The following is a 21757-nucleotide window of genomic DNA, read 5'->3' as shown; positions in this document are numbered from 1 at the left end:
ATTTAGTAAAAAATGAAATTAGACATTTCGAATTTGAATATTTGAGTCTAATCGAATATATTCAAATAAACTGATCGAATAAAATACGAATCAAATTTGGAATTCGAATATCAAATGAATATGAATACGAATATTCATCAATATAGGGGATAATCCTTATAGGAAAAAAATGAACGTTTCAAAAAAGAAAAATTAAAAGTAAATTGTCACCTATAAATTCAAAAAAAAATAAAATGGAATTAACTCTTATGAGTTATGAATAAAGTTATGGTGGATTCTAGTTAGGATTTAGGATAAAGTAGGGTAAACTAGAAAAACAGTTGGTAGTTAAGAAACTCCCGCGGATATCCAACATTTGAAGAATACCAAACCACTCTCTTCTCACAACCAGAACCTGAAACAATCCCTTTCCTAGCTTCTCCCCCAAACTTCCTAAAACCCTCTTCTTTCTTCTTCAATTCCCCTCTTTTGCTTCTCAAGCAAAGCATCCATCTTCTCCTCTGCTTTTCCCAATACATATATAAACCCAAATGAATCTCCTTTCACAACACAACAAATTCGCATCCCCAAATCTCAACGACATTCATATCAGATACCCAAATCTTTTTCACCAAAAATGGCCTCATCAGAACCGGCGCCGGTCGATACACCAGTTACCCTTTCCAAGTATACAAACAGGGTGACATTGAAAACTGTATTTGAACGTAACGATGGTGGAATGGGATTTGCTGGCCGGAGAATAGTGATTGGAGGGTGGGTTAAGTCCTCCAGGGAGATCAGGAAGGACCCGGCTCCGGCTCCGGCTCCGGAGGCTGTGGAGACTAAAGACGTGAGCTGTGTGGAGGTTCTTCAATCCCGAATCCCACTTATCAGGTCAATCATGAAGGTTTTCGGAGGAGGGGGAGAATATCGGATTCGTGAGAAGTTGGACTCTGCTGTGCAAAAACTGCCCCAGCCATCAGTTTCATTTTTGCAACTCAGTGATGGCTCCTGCGTGCAGAGTCTTCAGGTATACTCGATACGCTCACTTTCTGTTCGACAAAATGTCTCTTCGTTTTTTGTCTTTTCTTATGCGAATAGAAACTTGAAAAAAAAATGCAATTTTAGTCTCTCAATTGTTCATGGCTAGCTATTTTAGTCGCTAACTTTTTGCCAAGGCAATATACACTCCTAACTTTTCAAAAAAACTGCATTTTTTAACAAAACTATTAAACTCTATTAAAATTTTACTTTGTACATGGATATTTAAAAATTTTATTATCTTTGTTCTTTTTAACATTGTCAATTTTGGCATTTCATAACAACATTTTTCGCTAAATTTTTTCTTTTTTAATTGTGGCATATCATCCTTATTTTCTCTACATGATCTTGTTAAAATCATGTTTTTTATTTTACAAATGAAATATTGAGACTAAACAAGATTTATACTCAAAGAAGAAACATTACAAAGTATTAAAATATTTATGTACTAAGTAAAATTTTAATAGAATTTAATAGTTTATTGTTCCATGGGTTAAAACTGCTACTTTTTGAAGAGTTAAAAGTATATATATATTATAATGGTAAAAAGTTAGTGACTAAAACCGTTAACAAAGAATAATTGGGAGATTAAAATTACATTTTTTCTAAAAAACTTTTTAAAATTACAAATGTACGGTGTATATTGTAGGTAGTGGTGGACTCTGAGCTGGCTCGTCCTTGCCAAGTTATGCCTACTGGAACATGCATATTAGCAGAAGGTATATTGCAGCAGGTATCTTTGAAGGGGAAACATGTTATTGAACTCAAAGCAGACAAAGTTTTACATCTTGGAACAGTTGACCAAAATAAGTATCCACTATCAAGAAAACGCTTGCCTCTGGAGTTGTTAAGGGATTGTTGTCACTTCCGGACAAGAACAACAACGGTGATACTCTTTTCACTTTTCGCTTTTTCACTCACACATCCTTTCTACTAATATCACCTTAGGATTTGTCTGCTTGCTTTACATCTTGTTTGGTAACATAGCTGTTAAGTCAATTTTAGCTGGTTTGATTGGTCAATATACTATTTAAATGTTTATAAAATGGCTTATTACAAATTGAGTCTTATTACTATATAGAAGCTTCTCATAGATCATACAAATATTAACATACCGGGAACTTATTTAGTTGCTCTTTACTTTTCTTTGGTGTTAAGGTTGTTGAATGTCCAATGTTTCTTTAGTTATCGAGTTGCTTGGTTTTGCAGGTGGCATCTGTTATGCGAATCCGTAATGCCCTTACACAGGCAACGCATTCCTTCTTTCAAGATAATGAATTTCTCTTTGTGCAAGTGCCTGTAATTACTAGCACTGTCTTTGAAGAATGTAGCAAAAGATTTCTAGTCACTACTGTAGTACCCAAGGATGGTAGTGCAGATGGCATCAGTCTTGAAGCCATCAAAGCTTCTATCAAAGAAAAATCCAAACAAATAGAAGAACTTAGAAGAACCGAAAGCAACAAGGAAGCCGTGGTTGCAGCAGTTCAGGATCTAAAGAAAACGACTGAGCTTGTATCAAAGTTAGAAGCTAAGGGAAAACCAAAATCGGGAACTTCACTTGAAGAAGATAGAATTGATCTCTGTCAAGATTTCTTTTCTAGCCAGATGTATTTGACTGCTTCTGGCCGGCTTCATTTGGAGAGTCAAGCATGTGCACTTGGAAATGTTTACACATATGGTCCCAGGTTCCGAGCTGAGAAATCGGAATCAAAGAAGTCGTTAATAGAGATGTGGATGTTTGAGACTGAAATAGCTTTCTCTGCATTAGAGGTATTCAGAAGAACCACTCAATTTCTGTCCAAGATGGTTTAATGAAATAGGTATTTTTCCATGCTATGTTACCCATTTTTTGGATTCCAGGATGCCATGGAGTGTGCAGAGGACCTGTTGAAGTTTGTTTGCAAATACGTTCTAGAGAAGTCCGCTGAAGATGTAAACTTTCTTTCGAAGCGAGTTGATAAAACTATTGTGGAGAACCTCCAGTTCATGACATCAGGTTCGCTTGAAAAGATTTCTTATACAGAAGCCGTGGAGATTTTGAAACAGGTAAAGGTCTTTTTTTGTCACGTACTCACGTTCATTGAGTGCTTTGCTAAATCTTCTTGTAAAAATCAAAACACTACGCATTCTTGATATTGTAAACAGGTCACTGAAAAGAAATTTGAAAGCAATATAGAGTGGGGAGTTCCCTTGAGTGATGAACACACCAGGTATAGAATCAGTTTTTAATGGCATAGGATTTATCCAAATTTAAGTTCTCATTCAGCATTGTGTTATGGGTGATAGCTATCTGGTGGACGAGATTTATAAAAGGCCGGTCATTATATATAACCATCCAAAAGAAGTGAAGCCGTTCTATGTGCGCCTCAATGATGATGCAAAAACAGTAGCAGCATTCGATCTACTTTTGCCAAAGGTAATTGAAACAATCAATTCCTTCGTTTTCCTTTTCAACCCCGGTTGCTGCAATTCCCATCGTTTACTGATCTCGAGCCCAAGCGGTTTCAGGTTGGAACTCTAGTTAGAGGAAGCCAGAGTGAGGAACGCCTTAATATTCTTAGCTCGAGGTAAGGGCACTTCACTTTACACTGCCCATTTCCTTTATTTTTTTGGTCAGACCACGAGGTGTCCTGAGCAGGTCCTAACTGTAGGAGGCACCTTTAAGCCCGTACCATACTCAGACTAATCCCCGTACCTAACTGTTTGGCCGTTTCCTTTATTGCCTGCTCTTCACCGTACCTTTTCCAATGTCTCTTTCAAATGTTTTCAGGATTGAGGAACTCGGGTTGTCTAAACAAGAATACGAGTGGTACTTGGATCTTCGCAGGCATGGCGCTGTCAAGAATTCCGGTTTCAGCCTAATGCTTGACTCGCTCGTTCTCTTTGCCACCGGGCTCAGTGATATCAGAGATGTTGTTCCCTTCCCCATAAGTCCTGGCAAAGCCAGTGCTTAAGCTTTTCGGTGAAGGAAATTCCTAAAGATCAATCAATGGCTACTCTGAGAGTAACTAATCTGTAATGCTTGTCCGTGTACACATTTGATGCTTTGTCAACATCAAATTCTCACACATATGGATACAGAATTACAGATGTTTGTTACAAGAATTAGTGGCTAATGCCTTAATGCAAAATCTCTTTTCAACCCTCTCTTCACCTTTATGTGTTCCTTACTTCCTTTGGCTCTACACATTTCAAATTACTAGTACTAAATTATATTATAAATAAATAAAATGATAAATAATATAAGTTAATAAAATAAATGACATTATTTAAATCACAAGTAGAAGTAGATTTTGGACAAGACTTTCACTTTTCTTTTTCACCCAATAATATTCATACACATAGCGAAAATTATACTTTATGAGATATACTATTTTCTCATATCCTAAGTTATTCTTATGAATAAATTCTTATTTCCAAAGATTATTGCACATATTTTTGGCAAATTATATTGTGCGTTCTGGCCCAAAACGACGTCGATTTGTACCTTAAGCAAAACGACGTCATTTTTGGACCATGGTCCACACAATAATTATTGATAAGCATTGAAACACCGGCAAATTATGCTGTGGAATCGTGTGCACCTTGCAAGGTGGACACAGTTCCAAAACTGTCATAATTGTGAATATAGAGTTCAAAAATTATGAACATAGAGTTCTATAATTATGAACATGGAGTTCTATAATTATGAATATAGAGTTCAATAATTATGAATATGAAGTTCAAACATGATAAACATAGTGTTTTATAATTATGAATATAGAGTTTAATACTTAGGAATATAGAACCGTGTCCACCTTGCAAGATAGACATGACTTCACGTCATAACAAATTAACAATTGTGGAACACCCTTGTGAAATATGGGCTGCAATGTGGGCTTTAGCATTACAAGTTAAATCAGATCCAATTTGGAATATTGGATTAGGGATTTCGTCAATATAAAATGAGTAAAACCCTAGGTCATCGTTCAATCCTCACTCCGAAGGAGCTTTCAACGCAGCGTCGCAACCAGGTTTGATACCTCATCTATACTCAGCTTATAAGTGTATGTTATATAGTTGTTTCATTGTACAGCTTGGTTAACATGTAAGTCGTTTCTTTTGCTGTTTTTGTTTTTTTATGTGGTTAGAAATCTACCTGTTTCTCAATTGAACTGTTTCCTTTCGAAATCATGTATCTACGGATTTGTATGTTTTAGAGGCTATTAATATAAATCAGTTATTTCCGAAGATTATTGCATAGCGTTTTCGATGTTAGTGCGTAGAGTGGTGTTTTTGCTTTACATTTGCAAGTATGGTGTTAAAAATTTGACAGCTTTTCTTTGATATGTCAATGATCAAAAGTAATGAAATGGGTGAATCGAATCTAAGTGATTCTTGTAATTATACTCTAAATGCTTATATGAATTCAACTTGAACATAGGGAAGAGGCATTAAAAAATTTACATATTCCATACATTTATTGTGTGACTTAAGATTAATGTATACTGTGTTTTACTTAACTACTTCAATTTGGAGCATCCCATTTTTCTCTGTATTTTCTGTGCATTCAGTTGGAGAATTTAAAATTTGTTCTCTTTCAATATTTATTTTTTTGTTAGTGTTTTTCATTTCTTAAATCTTACTATATGGTTTTATGTATTGTAGAAACAATGGCGGTCCCTTTGCTTGATAAGAAGATTGTGAAGAAGCGCGTGAAGAAGTTTAAGAGGCCACAGAGTGACCGCTACATCTCTGTTAAGGTATGATGGTTCATATGAACTTATCTTTATTGTTTTGATCATTCTAATCGGTGGGGGTTGTGGGAGTCACGATTGCCGGTGTCTTAGCATTTGAATAAATACGCAATGTTGTTTTCTAATTTCCTTTATCTTAGCTGCCTTTAGAAAGGCTTCCCATTGCCTTACAGGCAATCAACCATTATCAATTTATTAAGCATTGAGTATTGCCTTCACGTCTTCAACTTCAGGGATACTACATATCCTTAGAAATAATCAGAACTGCTAGGTGTGTATGGCTGATTGGTGTGTCATGCAATATCTATCTAAGATGAATTGGTTTACCGTTAAGATGCAACTTTCTATTTCTTGTTGGATTGACATTGTTGATTGTAGGAAAACTGGCGTAGGCCCAAGGGTATTGATTCCCGTGTGAGGAGAAAGTTCAAAGGATGTACTCTGATGCCCAACATTGGCTATGGTTCAGACAAGAAGACCCGCCACTATCTACCAAATGGTTTTAAGAAATTCCTTGTGCATAATGTTCAAGAATTGGAACTCTTGATGATGCACAACAGGTTTGTAATGATTTTGACTATGTTGTATAATCTCAAAGTTCCATAGATACCATTTCCACCTATATAGTTGTGACTTACTAATTGATTGATTGTGTTTTTAGGACTTACTGTGCGGAGATAGCACACAATATTTCAACAAAGAAAAGAAAGGAAATTGTTGAGCGCGCTGCACAGTTGGATGTTGTTGTGACCAACAAATTGGCAAGGTTGCGTAGCCAGGAAGACGAGTGAGCTACTCAGCAAACATGACAGCTGCTTTGCGGCTAAACTTTCTGCATTATTTAGTATTGCAAGAACAATGAAAACATTCTGTGAAGTTTTGTTTGAATTTTTCAGCAAACATTTCTATCTAGTTTTTGGGAAGATCCTTGTATCAGTTCATGCTCACTGCTAACAGGGTTTGTTCTATCCACCCAGGAATCATTTCGTGTTCGCGCAGCATTGGTTAAAGTTATATGGGAAAAGGTTTAAATTGGTTGAGTTGAATATGAAAATGCATCCATTGAACTTAAAAAATACAATCAAATCATTGAATATTGTAAAATAATGCTACGTACTCTAAATAACTGGTTGCCTCAGATATTGTGTGTAAACCATATGATGTGGGAAAAATTTTCTTATTTGGAAGCTATTTTGACAAAAAAAAAATCTAATTTTGCATTTTGTTTTCTTTTTTTCCTTCCACCGTGCATCATATCAGTAGGGGTGAGCAAGAATGCAAGATGAGAAACTTGATCGACACGAAACCTGCACTTCATAAGCAAAGGTATGTTTGATCTACTACGCGAAATCACGAATTAGGGTTGAGCATTGGTTGCTAACAACATTGAGTTTGTCACGCTGAGCAAACTGAGGCCCAGCCAAGGGTTTGGTGAATATATCAGCAAGGTCTTTCATAGAGATAAAATTTACCTGAAGCTCCCCCTTAGCCACTTTGTCGTACAAAGTGATAGTCTATTTCAACATGCTTAGTACGAGCATGACAAACAGGATTGACACAGAGGTAGGTGGCTCTTAAATTATCACACCACAGCTTAGGAGACACTGAGAGAGGCAGACCCAACCCACGCAGCAAAGCAACAAGCCATGTAACTTCAGCAGAAACATCCGCCAAAGCCTTATATTCCGCCTTAGTAGACGAATGAGTTACAGTCCTATGTTTCCGACATGACAAGGAAATTAAATTGGAACCAAGATAAACAACATAGCTACTGATAGACTTCCGCTACAACTTACAAGGATCTTTGTATATGTTATTATTTTTATAGATATAAAGTAAATAAATAAATATATAAAATAATGATAACTTATAATAATTAGAATGAAGAATTATTTTTAGGAATACTTTTCCATTTCGAGTATATTTGCAAATCAAAGTTCCTGGTGCGGGTGGTTAAACCACACACTTTGATCCCGTAATAACCATTTTTTTTTATCCCACGTACCATGTAAAAAACCTAGTCCTTTCTACAACTCTACATTTCAACTATTCTGCTAATTATATTAATTTAAATTAAAATATGAGTTGCCAAGAACCTTGTGCTCAGCTGACATGTAGTGACTCTTTCATATGGGAGGTTATGTGATCGAACCTCAATGAAGGTGGTCTTGATTCTTTGTGCTTCAATAGATGAACATATACTACAATGTAATAGAGCCAATAGTTTTCAAAAAGAAATTTAAAATATGAGTTAATACTCAATTTAGTCCTCGATTATTGTAGTTTATTTTTTCAATTTAGTCTTAAATGACTTTTTGTGCTTAATTAAGTTTTTGACTTTGATAATTTTATCCAATTGAGTCCTCAGCGGTTAGAACCAAGGACTTAATCGAGAAAAATGTACCATTATAATCGAGGACCAAATTAAGTAAAACCTCTATAGTCAAAGACTAACTTGGGTAAAACTAATATAGTCAAGGACTAAATTGATATTAATAAAGGTGAAATTACTAAACAATATTAACAAATGACTCAATTGGGTAAAACCATCAAAGTCGATAACCTAATTAAGCACCAAAAGTCATTTAGGACTAAACAAAAAAAGTCACTATAATTTAAAATTAAATTAAGTATTAACTCCATTGCCTTTTGAACTACTTTAATGAAGATGTGTTAATAAGGTTTTTTTTTTTTTTTTTTGAAAGTATGTGTTAATAAGTTATTTTTACTGTTCTAAAAAAAGAAGAAGTTATTTTTACTATTCTATAAAAAAAAGTTATTTTACTGAAGTCAATATTGATGGCTTGTTTGGTAGTACAGTACACTGAGGCGAGGCGCGCGTGTTAGGTGTTATTAACTTTAATTTTCATGTGTTACATAATAATATTCCAATCATTATTGTGTGGACCATAGTCAACACAAACTGTATGAATCATATTTTATATATTATAAAATAATGTATATTTAATACATAAATAATGTATTTTTTAATATATTAAAAATGTACTTTTTTTTTTGAATGTCACTAGCTCTATTACACTGTAGTATCTGTTCATATTAAAAATGTACTTTATATTCAAGAAAAGTACATTATTTGAATAATATCCTTTTAGTACATAAAAAATGTACATTTTTTATGGTCTATATAACACTGTGTGGACCATACATGATCCACAAAAGAGAAAAAATGACAGAAATGTGAAGGTGAAATATGGAATTCCTCAAAATATAACCAAAAAAAAGTTGGACGAAAATATGAAAAACACATTTGAGAAATGCGTTTTATCATATTTCGGGTCAAACTTAAAACGGTTTCTCGAGAAATGTAAATCCTACTTGCGTTACTCGAGAAACGCAAACTTTTTTAATTTTTTTTATTTGTTTATTTTTGATTTCTCCGGCGAAGGAGAAGGCCGGAGAAATGAGCGACCAGCTTTGGTTTGCGAAGGGGTGGCCTTCTCCTTTGCTAGAGAAACTAGCGACCAAAAATGGTGTCTGGTTTCTCCAACGAAGGAGAAGGCCACCAGTTTGGTTGCCTTCTCCTTCACCGGAGAAGCCGGCAACCAAAACTGTTCCCTGGTTTCTTCGGCGAAGGAGAAGGCGACCAGTTTGGTTGCCTTTTCCTTTGCTGAAAAAATCAAAAAAAAAAAAAAGTGTGCATTTTTCGAGAAACGCGTTTTAAGTTTAACTGGAAATATGATAAAACACATTTCTAAATGTATTTTTCATATTTTCGTTCAAATTTTTTTTTTTTTTGGTCATATTTTGAGAAATGACATGTTTTCATATTTACATTTCTGTCATTTTCTCCACAATAATTTGCCATAATCTTCTGCTTTTACTTGGTGGATTTGGTGCCCCACACAAATTAAAATAAATGAGAGTGGTTTGAGCGGGCCTATATAAGACTACAAGGATGAGCTAAGTTTCTCATCACAACTAAGAATAAAGAAACTCTGAGGTGTTTGCTATAAGATGGGGCTAAAAGGGAAGCTAGTTGCGCAGGTAGAGATCAGTTTCCATGGAGATTTATATTATGAAATCTTTAGGGAGAAACCCCATCATCTACCCTCCATGACCTCACTCATTCATGCAGTTGATGGCCAGTGGGGAACTCAGGGCTGTACCATTATCTTTAAATATACCCAAGGTAAGGTACTTGTTTTAATTTTTCTTTTTGAGCAAATACCAATTTTGGTCCCACGAGGGCAAATTATACTGTGGACAGCGATCCAAAAACGGCACGGTCTCTTTAAGTAAAAGAAATGGTACCCGTTTCGTGTCGTTCCGCAAAATGTAACTCTGTTATTCAGTTTCATTTTGTATACACTGTAGTTCCATTTCAACACAACTACAGTTTCATTTCAATTCAATTGCAGTTTCATTTGATAATATAAAAATAATATGTGAGGCAGTGTCAGTTTAGAGACACAGTAGTTTCACTTGGTAATTAACACACTAAAAATGCGCGCTTCGTTAACTGTAACGGCACGTTGTTTCTTTACTTAAAGAAACATCGCCGTTTTTGGACCGCGGTCCACATTATAATTGCTGGTCCCAAGAGTATTAGCAAAATGACAGTTTTAGTCTACATGTTTAATTCCTACCAATTTTCATCCACGACTATTGTGTTAGTACCAATTTTAATCCACGATTATTGTTTTAGTGCCAAAATTCATCACGTCAATCACTCATTCGTTTAGACATGTCGAAATATGAAATTATTAAGGGTATTTTTGTCATTTTCAAATTAAGATTTCAATTTGAACCTGAATAAAGAGATTTAAGCTCTAAGATCAATCCTAATTCGCAGTTTTTCTCCTCAAATTAAGGTAGGATGGGGATGAAAATTGCGAATTGGATTGAGCTTAGGGCTTAAATTTCTTTATTAATACTCAAATTGAGATTTTAAGTTGAAAATTACGTAAATATCCTTAAAAATTTTAGATTTCGGCATGCCTTAAATGAAAGGGTGATCGGCGTGATGAATTTTGACACTAAAACAATATTTGTGGATGGAAATCGGTAAAAATTAAACATATGGACCAAAACTGTCATTTTGCTAATACTCGTGGACCAAAATTGGTATTTTTTTTTCATCAAAATGTTATGTGATCATTTTTGTTAACACGTGATGGATTTGTAATTAATGTTTGACTTACAGATGGAAAAACTGAAATGGTGGAGCATGTTATGGAAACCATAGATGACGAGAAGAAAATATTGAAATATAGGGCAATAAAAGGTGACGTTTTGAAATCTTATAAGAGTTTCGTCGTAATATGTCAAGTTGATACTAATGATGATGATAACTTTGTGACTTGGACTATGGTTTATGAAAAGCTGAAAGAGGAGATTCCTGAGCCGCTCACTTATTTGGAATATTTTATTAAATTTACCAAAGAAATGGATAATCACCATGCCAAGCCGAAGCCATGAATATGAAATTATAATAATAATAATATATTAAATAATGGAGGCTTTGTGATGTATGATATGATGTATCAGTGTCTCTATATTCCAAGTGTGTTATGTAAAATATAAAGTAATAAGGAATTATTTCCTACATGTTCATAAATAAAATAATGTGGTATTTTATAATGTTTAATAATTTCTATTATCTTCCTGTGTATTGTGGGAAATTTATTTACATTAATATGTTTAAGAAAATCTGGAATGTAAAGGACCTATGAACGAATTATAATTTACAGGAGGAATACTACACTTCAATATTTTTGTTTGTTATTTTGTGTACATTTGCTTGTGTATGCCAACAGACAAATGTCGGAGTGTTGTTTAATGATTTTTTATTAGAAAAGAAAATGAAAGGTGCATTTAATTTGAAGATTTAATTAATGATATGATAGGGAAAACTGTAATTAAATTTTAAAACCTAGAGAAGATAACATGTTGGTCTCGGGTTTCAAAAAAAAAAAAACATGTTGGTCTCGGGCGAGTTAATTAATTAATTATTATTTTTTTTGTGTATTTTGAAAATTTGTATAATTACTACACCCAAAAGGTTGAATCCCCAATTCCTAATTATTGGGAGAATGTACAATTACTGCAACAACACAAGATAGAGTCTCTCAGTTTACACATTTTAAACTCTTATGGGTTGTTTGGTTGGATGTGTTAGAAATTTTAATTAAAATGACTATTTTGAGTGGGTATTTTGTAATACAAATATATGTATGGTCTACTTTTAATTTGGATCGGGTCAAAGTGTATTCGGGTTCTTCGTAGTGAGATGAAGAAATTGATATATTGTATGTTGAAAATTGATAATAAGTGAATGAGAAATTGATTCTCAAAGTGAACCTATTTGAGAGGAGTCAAAACTTAAGCTTAAGTAAGGAGTTAATATCTCCAATGGTCCTCCGAGTATTAGGGTATTACCAGGTGTGGTCCTCCGAGTTTAAAACGACCACGAGACATCCTCCGAGTTTTAAAAAATAACCACCAATGGTCCTCCGTTAGGATTGGTGTCAAATGACCGTTAAGTGTGAGGGCAAATCAATCATTTCTCGTATGAGTTAATACCTCCAATGGTCCTCTGAGTATTAGGGTATTACTAGATGTGGTCCTCCGACTTTAAAATGACTACTAGACGTCCTACTAGTTTAAAAAAATTACCACCCGTGGTCCTCAGTTAGGTTTGCTCTCAAAGGGGCATTAAGTCTGAGGACAAAGTTGTCTTTTCACCTATATTTCTTCCTCATTCGTTCACAACAATGGTATGTCTGCAACATTTCCCCCCCCCCAGATGCTTCTTGAAATCCTCCACCATCGCCTTCACGTTCAGTTTCCTGGTCACTGTCACTAGATCCTTTTCTGTATCCACTTTCACCACTTTTTCTTAATCAAGCATACCGCATTCATGGAGTAAAAGGAAAAGTGGGGTACATGTATAGGAAAACTTTGTGCCCAAGAATCAGCATAGAGAGCTACCTGATAAGTGTAAAAAACACACGTTTTCAAGGTCCATTAAGGGTGAGTTTTAAGCTATAAACAATCCTTTGTGTACCATTCTTAGGCCTTTTAAGCTAATATTGTGCATTGTGCTATAAATTGCCACCGCACTTTGTATTTTATGATTTTATAGGTTAAATTGGACGAAAACGAGGCAAAGTGGCATATGATGAATCAAACCGGGACAACCCGAAAGTTAGCGCGAGGGAGTAAGGCGACCGGAAGCCAACAATGAAGGCCCAACGCACGTTATCGCGAAGATGGACAGCGTACGCACCCCGTACGCACGTACGTGCCTCGTACGTGGACCCAAGTCGAAGGTGTTAAATTCCAGAAAGATCCACGCGACAAGCAACGCGCGTTGGGAGGACGTTGGATGGCGTACGTGGTCACGTACGTGCATACGTGCCTCGTACGCAGGCCAGATCCAAAGTTCAGTTTAAAAGCCTTGCGGGATTTCATTTGGAGACCACTTTACATTTTCCAGAGCTTTCTCTCTGCTTTTTCAGTTTATGTTCCTTCCTTCCTTGTCCATTGCATATGTTTCCTTTCACATCCCTACCTTGCACCTAATCTTCTTATCAATGCGCTGTGACAACTAATTGTCTTGCATTCTAATCACTCCGATTTGCCATCATTGAGTTCGACACTCGGGGGTGTCACAACCTTCGTTTACACTTCACCATCTTCACATTCCATCACATACAAAACAACAGCATCACTACCTTGGAACAGGAAACAATTGAGGAAGGGTCGTCCAAAGACTCCATCTTTGAGGAGAGAGAGAGAGAGAGAGAGAGAGAGAGAGAGAGAGAGAAAGGAGTTAATGGTATAATCCACAGGTGGTTTGCCAATCATCAGAGCTACTCGTTTTCTGAAACCCATGGTTTTCACCATTGACGGCCAAACGCCAAAGCTTCCTTCGTTGCCATTCTTGCCGAAGTAGAGTGCAGAGCCGGATTTTAGGCTGTGCAAGCTGGACTACCGCACAGGGCCCCCTAATTTTAGAGGGCCCCCAAAATTTAGAGGTTCCAATATTTAATTTTTACCTAGCTAGTTCAGAAATAAAATCTAAAAGTTTTCAATTAAATTTAAAAGACTTTATGAAGGAATGGTAGGAACATGTGCTTATTGTATTATTACAATTACAATTATTACAATTACAATTTAGAGGTTAGAGGTTCAAAACTAACTTTGAACATCTCTTGCATTGTTTTTCTTCCATTTGCGCACACTATTATCATAATAATTATAATTGTAATTTATTTCATAATATGTGTTTTGTTTTGTTTTGTTTTTTTTTTTGTTTTTTTTTTTGTTTTTTTTTTTTTTTTTGCGCATAGCAATATTTTACCACCTTATTATTAGAAAAAAAATACAGTATTGATTTTAAAGTATGTGATTTTGGTAGGGCCTCATTTATTTATCAGAACGGGGCCACAAAATTCTAAAAAATGGCCCTGGTAGAGTGGCCTCTTGAGATGGCATTCTGTGGGTGGAGGGACCCACAAAACTTGTGAGGAAGAAATATAGGTGAAAGGACATCTTTGCCCTCATACTTAACACCCATTTGACAGCAAACCTAACATAGGACCATGAGTGGTAATTTTTTTAAACTAATAAGATGTCTAGTGGTCGTTTTAAAGTCGAAAGACTACACCTGGTAATACCCTAATACTCGGAGGACCATTGGAGGTATTAACTCCTTAAGTAAGTGTTAATTTTGATTAGCATTGTTTGAGTGCTATTTGTAGCACATGAAGATTCGTAGCTTATTAATTTGATAAGCTAATTAAGCTTCTGTTTGGCAGAGCTCATTTAGGAGCTTATAACATATTTTAAGCTACTAATAAGCTATAAGTTCTGTTTGGTAATGTTCCTAAAATAATTAAACTCGTAGCTTAAAATAAGAGCTTATTTTGGAACCCTACCTCACGTAACATTTCAAAATAAAATAGTAGCTTCCTAACTTTTTTTTTCCATCTTTATCCTTATTATTTTAAAGAAATGACATCCTTTATCCTTCCCAATTAAAATCTTTTTCTCTTCTCCTTTATCCACAATTTCCACCGCAATTATTATTATTATTATTATTATTATTATTATTATTATTATTATTATTATTATTATTATTATTATTATTATTATTATTATTATTATATGAAGGAGATTCGCAATAATATTGCTACTTCATTACGGGATGCTAAATCATGATTATGCTAATAATTTTATTTCAAAAATGTTAACTTTTTTAAGACAAAATTTTAAATTTTAATATGTAAATAAATTAATTTAAATTTTATGAAGATGTTATTTTTGTCTTTTGCATTTATCAACTTATTAAAAAGCTAATTTTATCAAACACTTTCAAGCATAACAGCTAGCTTAACAGCTCTTCAGTTTTAAGCTCCTAGCTTATAGCTATTCAGCTTTCAGCTACCTTTTCAGCTAGGTTTGTCAAATATAGTCTAAGTATGATTAAACTAATTATGATTAGCTTTTAATTGGGATGCACCATTCGGTGCTGTAAAGAGGGAAATGCGGCACGAATGGTGGCTTTGAAAGCTTAATTGAAGCTTTGGAATTTAAATCACCGATTCGGTGCTGATGCGTAATTAGCACGGTTCGGTGGTGCACCATTTCGGTACTATTGGCACCACTCGGGTGCGATTTTCAGTCCCAATTCAAAAAAAAAATTGATTTGTATGGATTTTTCGGCCACTCAGATATTTAGAAACAGATTATTAATGGTTGATACGAATTAATTGTATATTAATTTTGTAACCGCAGATATTATTTTTAATATTAAGTATGATTGTTTTAAACGTTATAATATGATTTTTAATTCGGATTTATGGAGCCTATTAATGCTGAAATTTATGTTCAAACCCTATATATTCTATATGTTTGGCCAGTGATTTTGTAAGCCAGAAAAGAGCAAAGTAGCTAAGAAAAAACCAAATTTTCTCTCTTCCAACATTGTCCTATCTCTTCCAGAAACTCTGCTCATTCTTTCGAAAATTAGCTTGTGTTCAAGCCTTTTGTTCTAGTTCAATTCGCCAAAGGTACTATTGTTTGGGTGCTCGAACATAGTATCGTTGATCCATTTTATCACAGGAGACCGACATCACTGTTGGAAATTTTAGCTAAAATGGCTATTGTGAGTGGATATTGGTACAAATATATGTGGGGTGCACTACCAATTTGGATCGGGTCAAAGTGGATTCGAGTTTTTCGTAGTGAGACGAAGAAATTGATATGTTATATGCTCAAAATGAGTAATCGGTGAATGAGAAATTGATTTTCAAAATGAACATATTAAGAGAAGACAAAATATGTATCGAAGTAACAGTGGCACTCGCGTTGCATGTAATCTTCAATTACAAGCCCGGTCTTGTACTAGAGTTGTCTAAAAACTAAAATTAATTTCTATATGATTTAATGATGAACTTTCATCATTAAAATGTGTTAGCTAAAATAAGAAGACTAATAAACAACTACAAACAATTCTGTTGATAGGTAGTTGTTAACGATAAATTTGATTGAACATAAATGTTGATGCCTAGGATTGAACTAGGGACCTTTAGTGTGTAAGACTGACATGATAACCACTACACTACACCAACCAGTGGAGGAAACTAGGCTCTAAAATGAAAAACGAAATTCAAAGGTGAACTCCAACCAAGATGATTAAATGATCGGTTCCAACTAAAAGGGTTAATAGAGAGTTAATCAGAAAGGTAATAAACAACTAATGGCACGAATCAAGAAGGCCAATGAAAGAAATTATGCAAAAAGTCGATTGGAGCAGTCCCAAAAATCAGACGAACTTCCACCATATCGTTAAAATGTGTTGGTAGGAAAGGAACTCTGCAAAGGATAAATATATGTATGCGTGTGTAGGTATGTATTATATATTTTTATATATTTATTTATTTTATTTTTAATTAACTAATTATTTATTTGTTTTGATTCCAATTCTTATTTATTACCACCCAAAGTGACTCCATCTATTTAAATCTATTACCATTATCATATATTTGATTCTCATTACTATTTTGATTCTAATGTTTGAATCAAAGACACCTTAGTGTTTTGTGTCCAAAGAAAGTAAGGCTAGCTAGGCTGGCGTGAAAGTAACACAAACAAGAAAAGTCTAAGGTAGAGAACTAAAGGAGGTGTTGATTGCTGAGAACATTGATGAGATGGTGCCCAATTTAATTGGTTACGTTGTACATCTCATTCTGGTGACTACTCAGGTGATTTCACTACTTGCCTTGTTTAAACTTATACTCTAGTATATGTTGCGTGGTCCATTTATTTATTCTGCAATTGCCGCACAAATAATTAGTAATGAATTTTAACAAATAAATTTATTTATGTTTTGAATACTGCATGTGTGTGTACAGTGTGTGTATATATATATATATATATATATATATATATATATATATATATATATATATATATATATATATGGTTCTGGTGCGAAGAGCCTCCCCGATAAAACATGGGGTAAGATCTATACCGTTGATCAAATCTAGATCAACGGCTCAAATCAATAGAGATTTTTTTTAAAAATAAAACGCGCTTCCTAAGAATACGAATAAATTTATTTATGTTTTGCATATTGCATGTATATATATATATTGTTTGGTTAGAAGGAATTGGAATTCCACCGAATTACAATTCAATGCTTGTGGGAAAGGGAAAATAGAAGAAATGACAAAAGTATCTTTGGTGATTGCTATTATTATTATTACATAAGGATATTTTAGTCTTTAATCACTTTTTCTTTCTCAACCACAATAATTCTATTGCTCCCTACCAAACAATGTAATTTGAATTCCCTGCATTATTCCTACCTTATTTCTTTCCCACCGTATTGTAATTCCTTTCATTCCTTCCAACCAAACATCCCATTGGCGCACCTTAACAATGACACACATTAAGTGTTAAAATGACCTACATTAAGTGTTAAAATGGTGCACCTTAAGTGTTAAAATGATGCACCTTAAGTGTTAAAATGACGCACCTTTAATTGTTAAAATGGCATACCTTAAATGTAGAACTTATACACCTTAAGTGTAGAACTGACACACCTTCTTAAGGTATGTCATTTTAACACTTAGTTCTTTTGTAGTAAAAGTTGATATAAGAACTGGTTCTTTTGCAGTGAAAGTTAATACACAATTTTTAAACTTCATATATTGAAATACATGAAAAAATGTTGAGGGTATTAAAATAACATAAAGAACAACCCTTTAACTTAACAGCTTTATATTACATATCTCAGTTTTAACCAAATACATGAATCTAACATTTCCAGGAATTCAACATTCCCAGCAATCTAACATTCACTAAGGTAATCTGACATTCTGTGAACCAAACAACCCCTAAGTGTTAAAATGACTCACTTAAGTTTTGAAAATACGCAACTTAAGTTTTTAATAATAAGTACAATTATCATAATGCCATCGTTTTTTTTTTTTTTTTTTTTTTTTTTTTTTTTTTTTTTTTTTAATACGGAACTTGGCTTTTTAATTTTTTTTTTTTTTTTAACTTGGTTTTTTTAATTATCTTTTTGACTTTTCACTTTGATGGATCCATGCATCATCCATTAGACTCAAAAGTTAAAAAGTGAAGAGTAACTATATCCCATTTGTTTCTTTAAAAATTGTATCGAACAATTTTGAAACAAAGAGAGTATCAAATTATATGTTGTATGTAGAATTTCTTTTACATTATATTACAAATTATTAAAGTAATTCGTACAATAGATACATAATAATTTATTAATGTACCCGCATGGACAGCTCAACTGGTCATAGAGGTGAAACTTTAGAAGAATGACCCTGGGTCAAGTCTCACCAGCGGTAGTCCCAAATGTGCCTATGTGGTTCAGCCTTTTGGAAGAATTAATAATTTATTAATGTGGGTAGATGATAATTAAGGTGTTTTAAAAGATAAAAAAATTGTGGTTTTGGGTGTGGCTGGGATCGCAAAATTCCTTAATTTTGAGAAAATTACAATTATTATTATTATCAGTTTTGTGTCCAACTTCCTCATCCCCGCTAAGTTTGAAAGCGTCTTGTACGAAAGACTCCACGTCAATCTGTTTATTCCCATCCGTATCCCCAGTGGCCGTCACCGGAATAAACGGCGGCCTCGCCATTCGCACAATCCCGTCCCAATCAACGCCTCGGAAAAACTCATGGCCCTTGATTTCCTCACCGGAGATCCTCTGATCGGGGTCCTTCTCCAGCAACTTTCCGATTAGATTCCTCAGCGCAGTCGGTTCTCCGACCAGGTCCGGCTCCTTTGACAGTATCCGATAGAACGTTTCCTTCCGATTCGAGCCTTTAAACGGCGTCGTGCCGTACAGCATTTCGTATAACATCACGCCTAGACACCACCAGTCGACGGAGAAATCGTGGCCGTTCCCTAGTATGACCTCCGGCGCCACGTACTCTTCGGTCCCGACGAAGGAATTCGACTTCTCGACGGAGTCGGATCTCGAGGGGGAACTCGCCGAGCTTAAGCACGGATGTACTGAGTCCTCCTCCGGCGAGATTCCTGACCTGCATAGCATGTACCAGGAAGGAAGCTTCTTCCGTGTCTTCTCCGCCCGTGGCGGCTCAGATTTGGGAGGAGGAGGTGGAGTTTCAGAAGATTTGGGAGATAGTTTTGTGGAGAGATCGAAATCGATCAGCATTATATGACCATTCTCCTGAATCATCACATTTTCTGGTTTCAAATCTCTGTACACAATTCCTAATCCGTGAAGATACTCCAATACCAGTACTAACTCCGCTGCATAGAATCTGAAAATTCAAATTCAAATCCAAATTGTTCTAATTCGAGTTAATATCTAATATAGTCTTCAACCATAGTAAGTTTACTCAATTTAGTATTAAATGACTTTTTATGCTTAATTTAGTTCTCAACTTTGCTGATTTTACACAATTTAATCTTTTATTACAAATTCTGTTAATTAACTATTAAAAATAAGCTCCTAAGGGTAATTTTCCATCCTTCATTCAATTTGGAATGATTCATTTTTCTTCTCATTATTAAGTTCCTCCATACAAAAATAAAGATCTTCATTCTCAAATCAATTTCAATCCTAAATAAATAAATATTTGTTTATAATTTTTTAATAATTTTTTTAGTTGGACTTGGGTGCCCAATCCATAAAACGGGTAGAGAAGTAGTGTAGAAGCAACAGTAATGAAAAATTATCATTACGACTTCTATTTCTAACTATTAATTAATATAATTTTAACAAAAAGACTAAATTATGTAAAATCATCACGCACAAAAAATCATTTTCAACTAAATTGAATAAAATCAGATAACTCTATTAAGTATTAACTGGCAGTAATTTCAAAATGGAGTGATTATTAATATAATAAAGCGGTTATATATGGAAAATGTGGGAAGTACAGGAGATCGACTCACCTAATGATATCACCAGAGAATATATTTTCCGTTTGCTTCTTTCTCAAAGTGTTTAGATCGCCTCCGGGACAGTAATCAATGGCGTAACCGACGATTTTCTGCGTGGAAACCACTCCGCGGAGCTTCGGGAGAAGAAGGTTTTGGAAGGAGCTCAGTACTTGGCGTTCGAACCAAATTCTTCTGTACTCGCTTCCATTGCCGCCGCCGCCGCCGCTAGCGAGCTTCTTCTTCTCTACGGAAGCGCGCGAGATTGCCTTGAGTGCCAGCAGTTCACCGTCCTGAGTTTGGACCAGGAACACCACGCCTTTAGCTCCGCGGCCGAGAGCGGCGGTGATCTTCAGGTCCTGCAGGTTGAGAGAAGCGACCGATGATAGAGGTCCGTCGTCTTCGTTCATGACGGGGTGGGGCGGGGCGGGGCGTGAGTGATAGACGAGACGAGACGAGACGAGACGATTAATTAAAGAGCCGAATTTCTAGGGATTCTGGTAGGATATAATACTGTAGTAGTAGTAGTAGTGGGAATGAAGAAAATTGGTTAGTTGAGGTTGGAATTTGATGCGGTTGAATCGAAGTGGATGGGGAGAGAAAAAGAAAGACGCTGGCTTTCATTAATGGAGTACATATTCCTACGACCGTATAAAAGGTGGGAGGGGGGATCCATTTTCCTTGGTGAAGAAGCTTCTATCACTAATGGGGAGGAATTATAATTGAGGAAATACCAATTTTGATCCCACGAGTATTAGCAAAATGACGATTGATCTCAATTCGCAGTTCTCCTCCTCATCCTACCTTGATTTGAGGAGGAAAACTGTGAATTGAAATAGATCTTAAGGCTTAAATCCCTTTATTCATGCTCAAATAGGGATCCTAATTTGAAAAGCACGAACTTACCCTTAATAATTTCATATTTCGGCATGTCTTAAGCGAAGGGGTGATCGCCGTGATGAATTTTGGCACTAAAATAATAGTTGTGGATGAAAATTGGTACTAAAACAATAGTTGTTGATGAAAATTGGTAGGAATTGAATATGTGGACCAAAACTGTCATTTTGCTAATACTCATAGGACCAAAATTGATATTTGCTCAATTATAATTCTATTCCTACATAATTGTATTCGTTTGGTGGGAGGGATCTGTAATTTCAGGAAATTTAAATTTCTTCGTTTTTAATGAATTAGAATCACATGACCTGTATTTCAATTCCATTGATTTTAGAAGGGAAAATGACGCTTTTCCCCCCTAAGTTGTATACTTATAGCATTTTTTCTCTTTGAATTATTCAAGTGGCTGTTTTTTCCCTTGAAATATTAAATGGACACATTTACCCTTAAAATAAATATTTTATTTAGTTTTCTTTTGCAACAAATTGTGACCACGATTTGGTTCAAACGGAATAGACATTATAGCAATCAAACCGAAATATTCCAATTAATTTAGAAGTGAAACCCGATATTTAGAGTTTATTAAAATCGCGAACCGGAATGAGCGGTTCATGTTCCGAACTGAAAAAAAATAATATGAAATACATTTATTGTTGAATTTAGACTATTTCAAAATAAAAAATAAA

At 34.9% G+C, this 21757-nt stretch overlaps 4 protein-coding genes and 1 non-coding gene across 5 annotated transcripts; 3 read left to right on the top strand and 2 right to left on the bottom strand.

The window, feature by feature from the left end:
• Nucleotides 1–337: 337 nt before the first annotated feature.
• Nucleotides 338–4173, top strand: LOC109182547 (asparagine--tRNA ligase, cytoplasmic 2). The gene is made up of 8 exons (XM_019332690.1): nucleotides 338–1009; nucleotides 1670–1906; nucleotides 2230–2790; nucleotides 2881–3066; nucleotides 3166–3230; nucleotides 3307–3436; nucleotides 3529–3587; nucleotides 3791–4173. Exons 1-8 carry the CDS (start codon nucleotides 617–619, stop codon nucleotides 3972–3974), a joined length of 1815 nt encoding a protein of 604 aa, XP_019188235.1. The 5' UTR covers nucleotides 338–616; the 3' UTR covers nucleotides 3975–4173.
• Nucleotides 4174–4952: 779 nt separating this feature from the next.
• On the top strand, nucleotides 4953–6728 carry LOC109182509 (60S ribosomal protein L32-1-like). The gene is made up of 4 exons (XM_019332635.1): nucleotides 4953–5033; nucleotides 5668–5762; nucleotides 6135–6316; nucleotides 6418–6728. Exons 2-4 carry the CDS (start codon nucleotides 5673–5675, stop codon nucleotides 6545–6547), a joined length of 402 nt encoding a protein of 133 aa, XP_019188180.1. The 5' UTR covers nucleotides 4953–5033; nucleotides 5668–5672; the 3' UTR covers nucleotides 6548–6728.
• A 2966-nt stretch (nucleotides 6729–9694) lies between these two features.
• On the top strand, nucleotides 9695–11371 carry LOC109182508 (kirola-like). Its single transcript, XM_019332634.1, has 2 exons — nucleotides 9695–9906; nucleotides 10921–11371. The coding sequence occupies exons 1-2, from the start codon at nucleotides 9732–9734 to the stop codon at nucleotides 11193–11195; spliced, it is 450 nt and encodes a 149-aa protein (XP_019188179.1). The 5' UTR covers nucleotides 9695–9731; the 3' UTR covers nucleotides 11196–11371.
• Nucleotides 11372–16281: 4910 nt separating this feature from the next.
• TRNAV-UAC lies at nucleotides 16282–16354 on the bottom strand. Its single transcript has one exon. It is a non-coding gene; the product is annotated as a tRNA-Val (tRNA).
• Nucleotides 16355–18548: 2194 nt separating this feature from the next.
• Nucleotides 18549–20863, bottom strand: LOC109182573 (serine/threonine-protein kinase OXI1-like). The gene is made up of 2 exons (XM_019332726.1): nucleotides 20190–20863; nucleotides 18549–19552 (listed from the first exon to the last, which is right to left on the bottom strand). Exons 1-2 carry the CDS (start codon nucleotides 20582–20584, stop codon nucleotides 18688–18690), a joined length of 1260 nt encoding a protein of 419 aa, XP_019188271.1. The 5' UTR covers nucleotides 20585–20863; the 3' UTR covers nucleotides 18549–18687.
• Between the last annotated feature and the right edge of the window lie 894 nt (nucleotides 20864–21757).

Source organism: Ipomoea nil, unplaced genomic scaffold (genome assembly GCF_001879475.1).
Source record: "Ipomoea nil cultivar Tokyo-kokei standard unplaced genomic scaffold, Asagao_1.1 scaffold1074, whole genome shotgun sequence".
Lineage (NCBI taxonomy): Eukaryota > Viridiplantae > Streptophyta > Magnoliopsida > Solanales > Convolvulaceae > Ipomoea > Ipomoea nil.
This window is presented reverse-complemented; position numbering and strand designations above follow the sequence as displayed.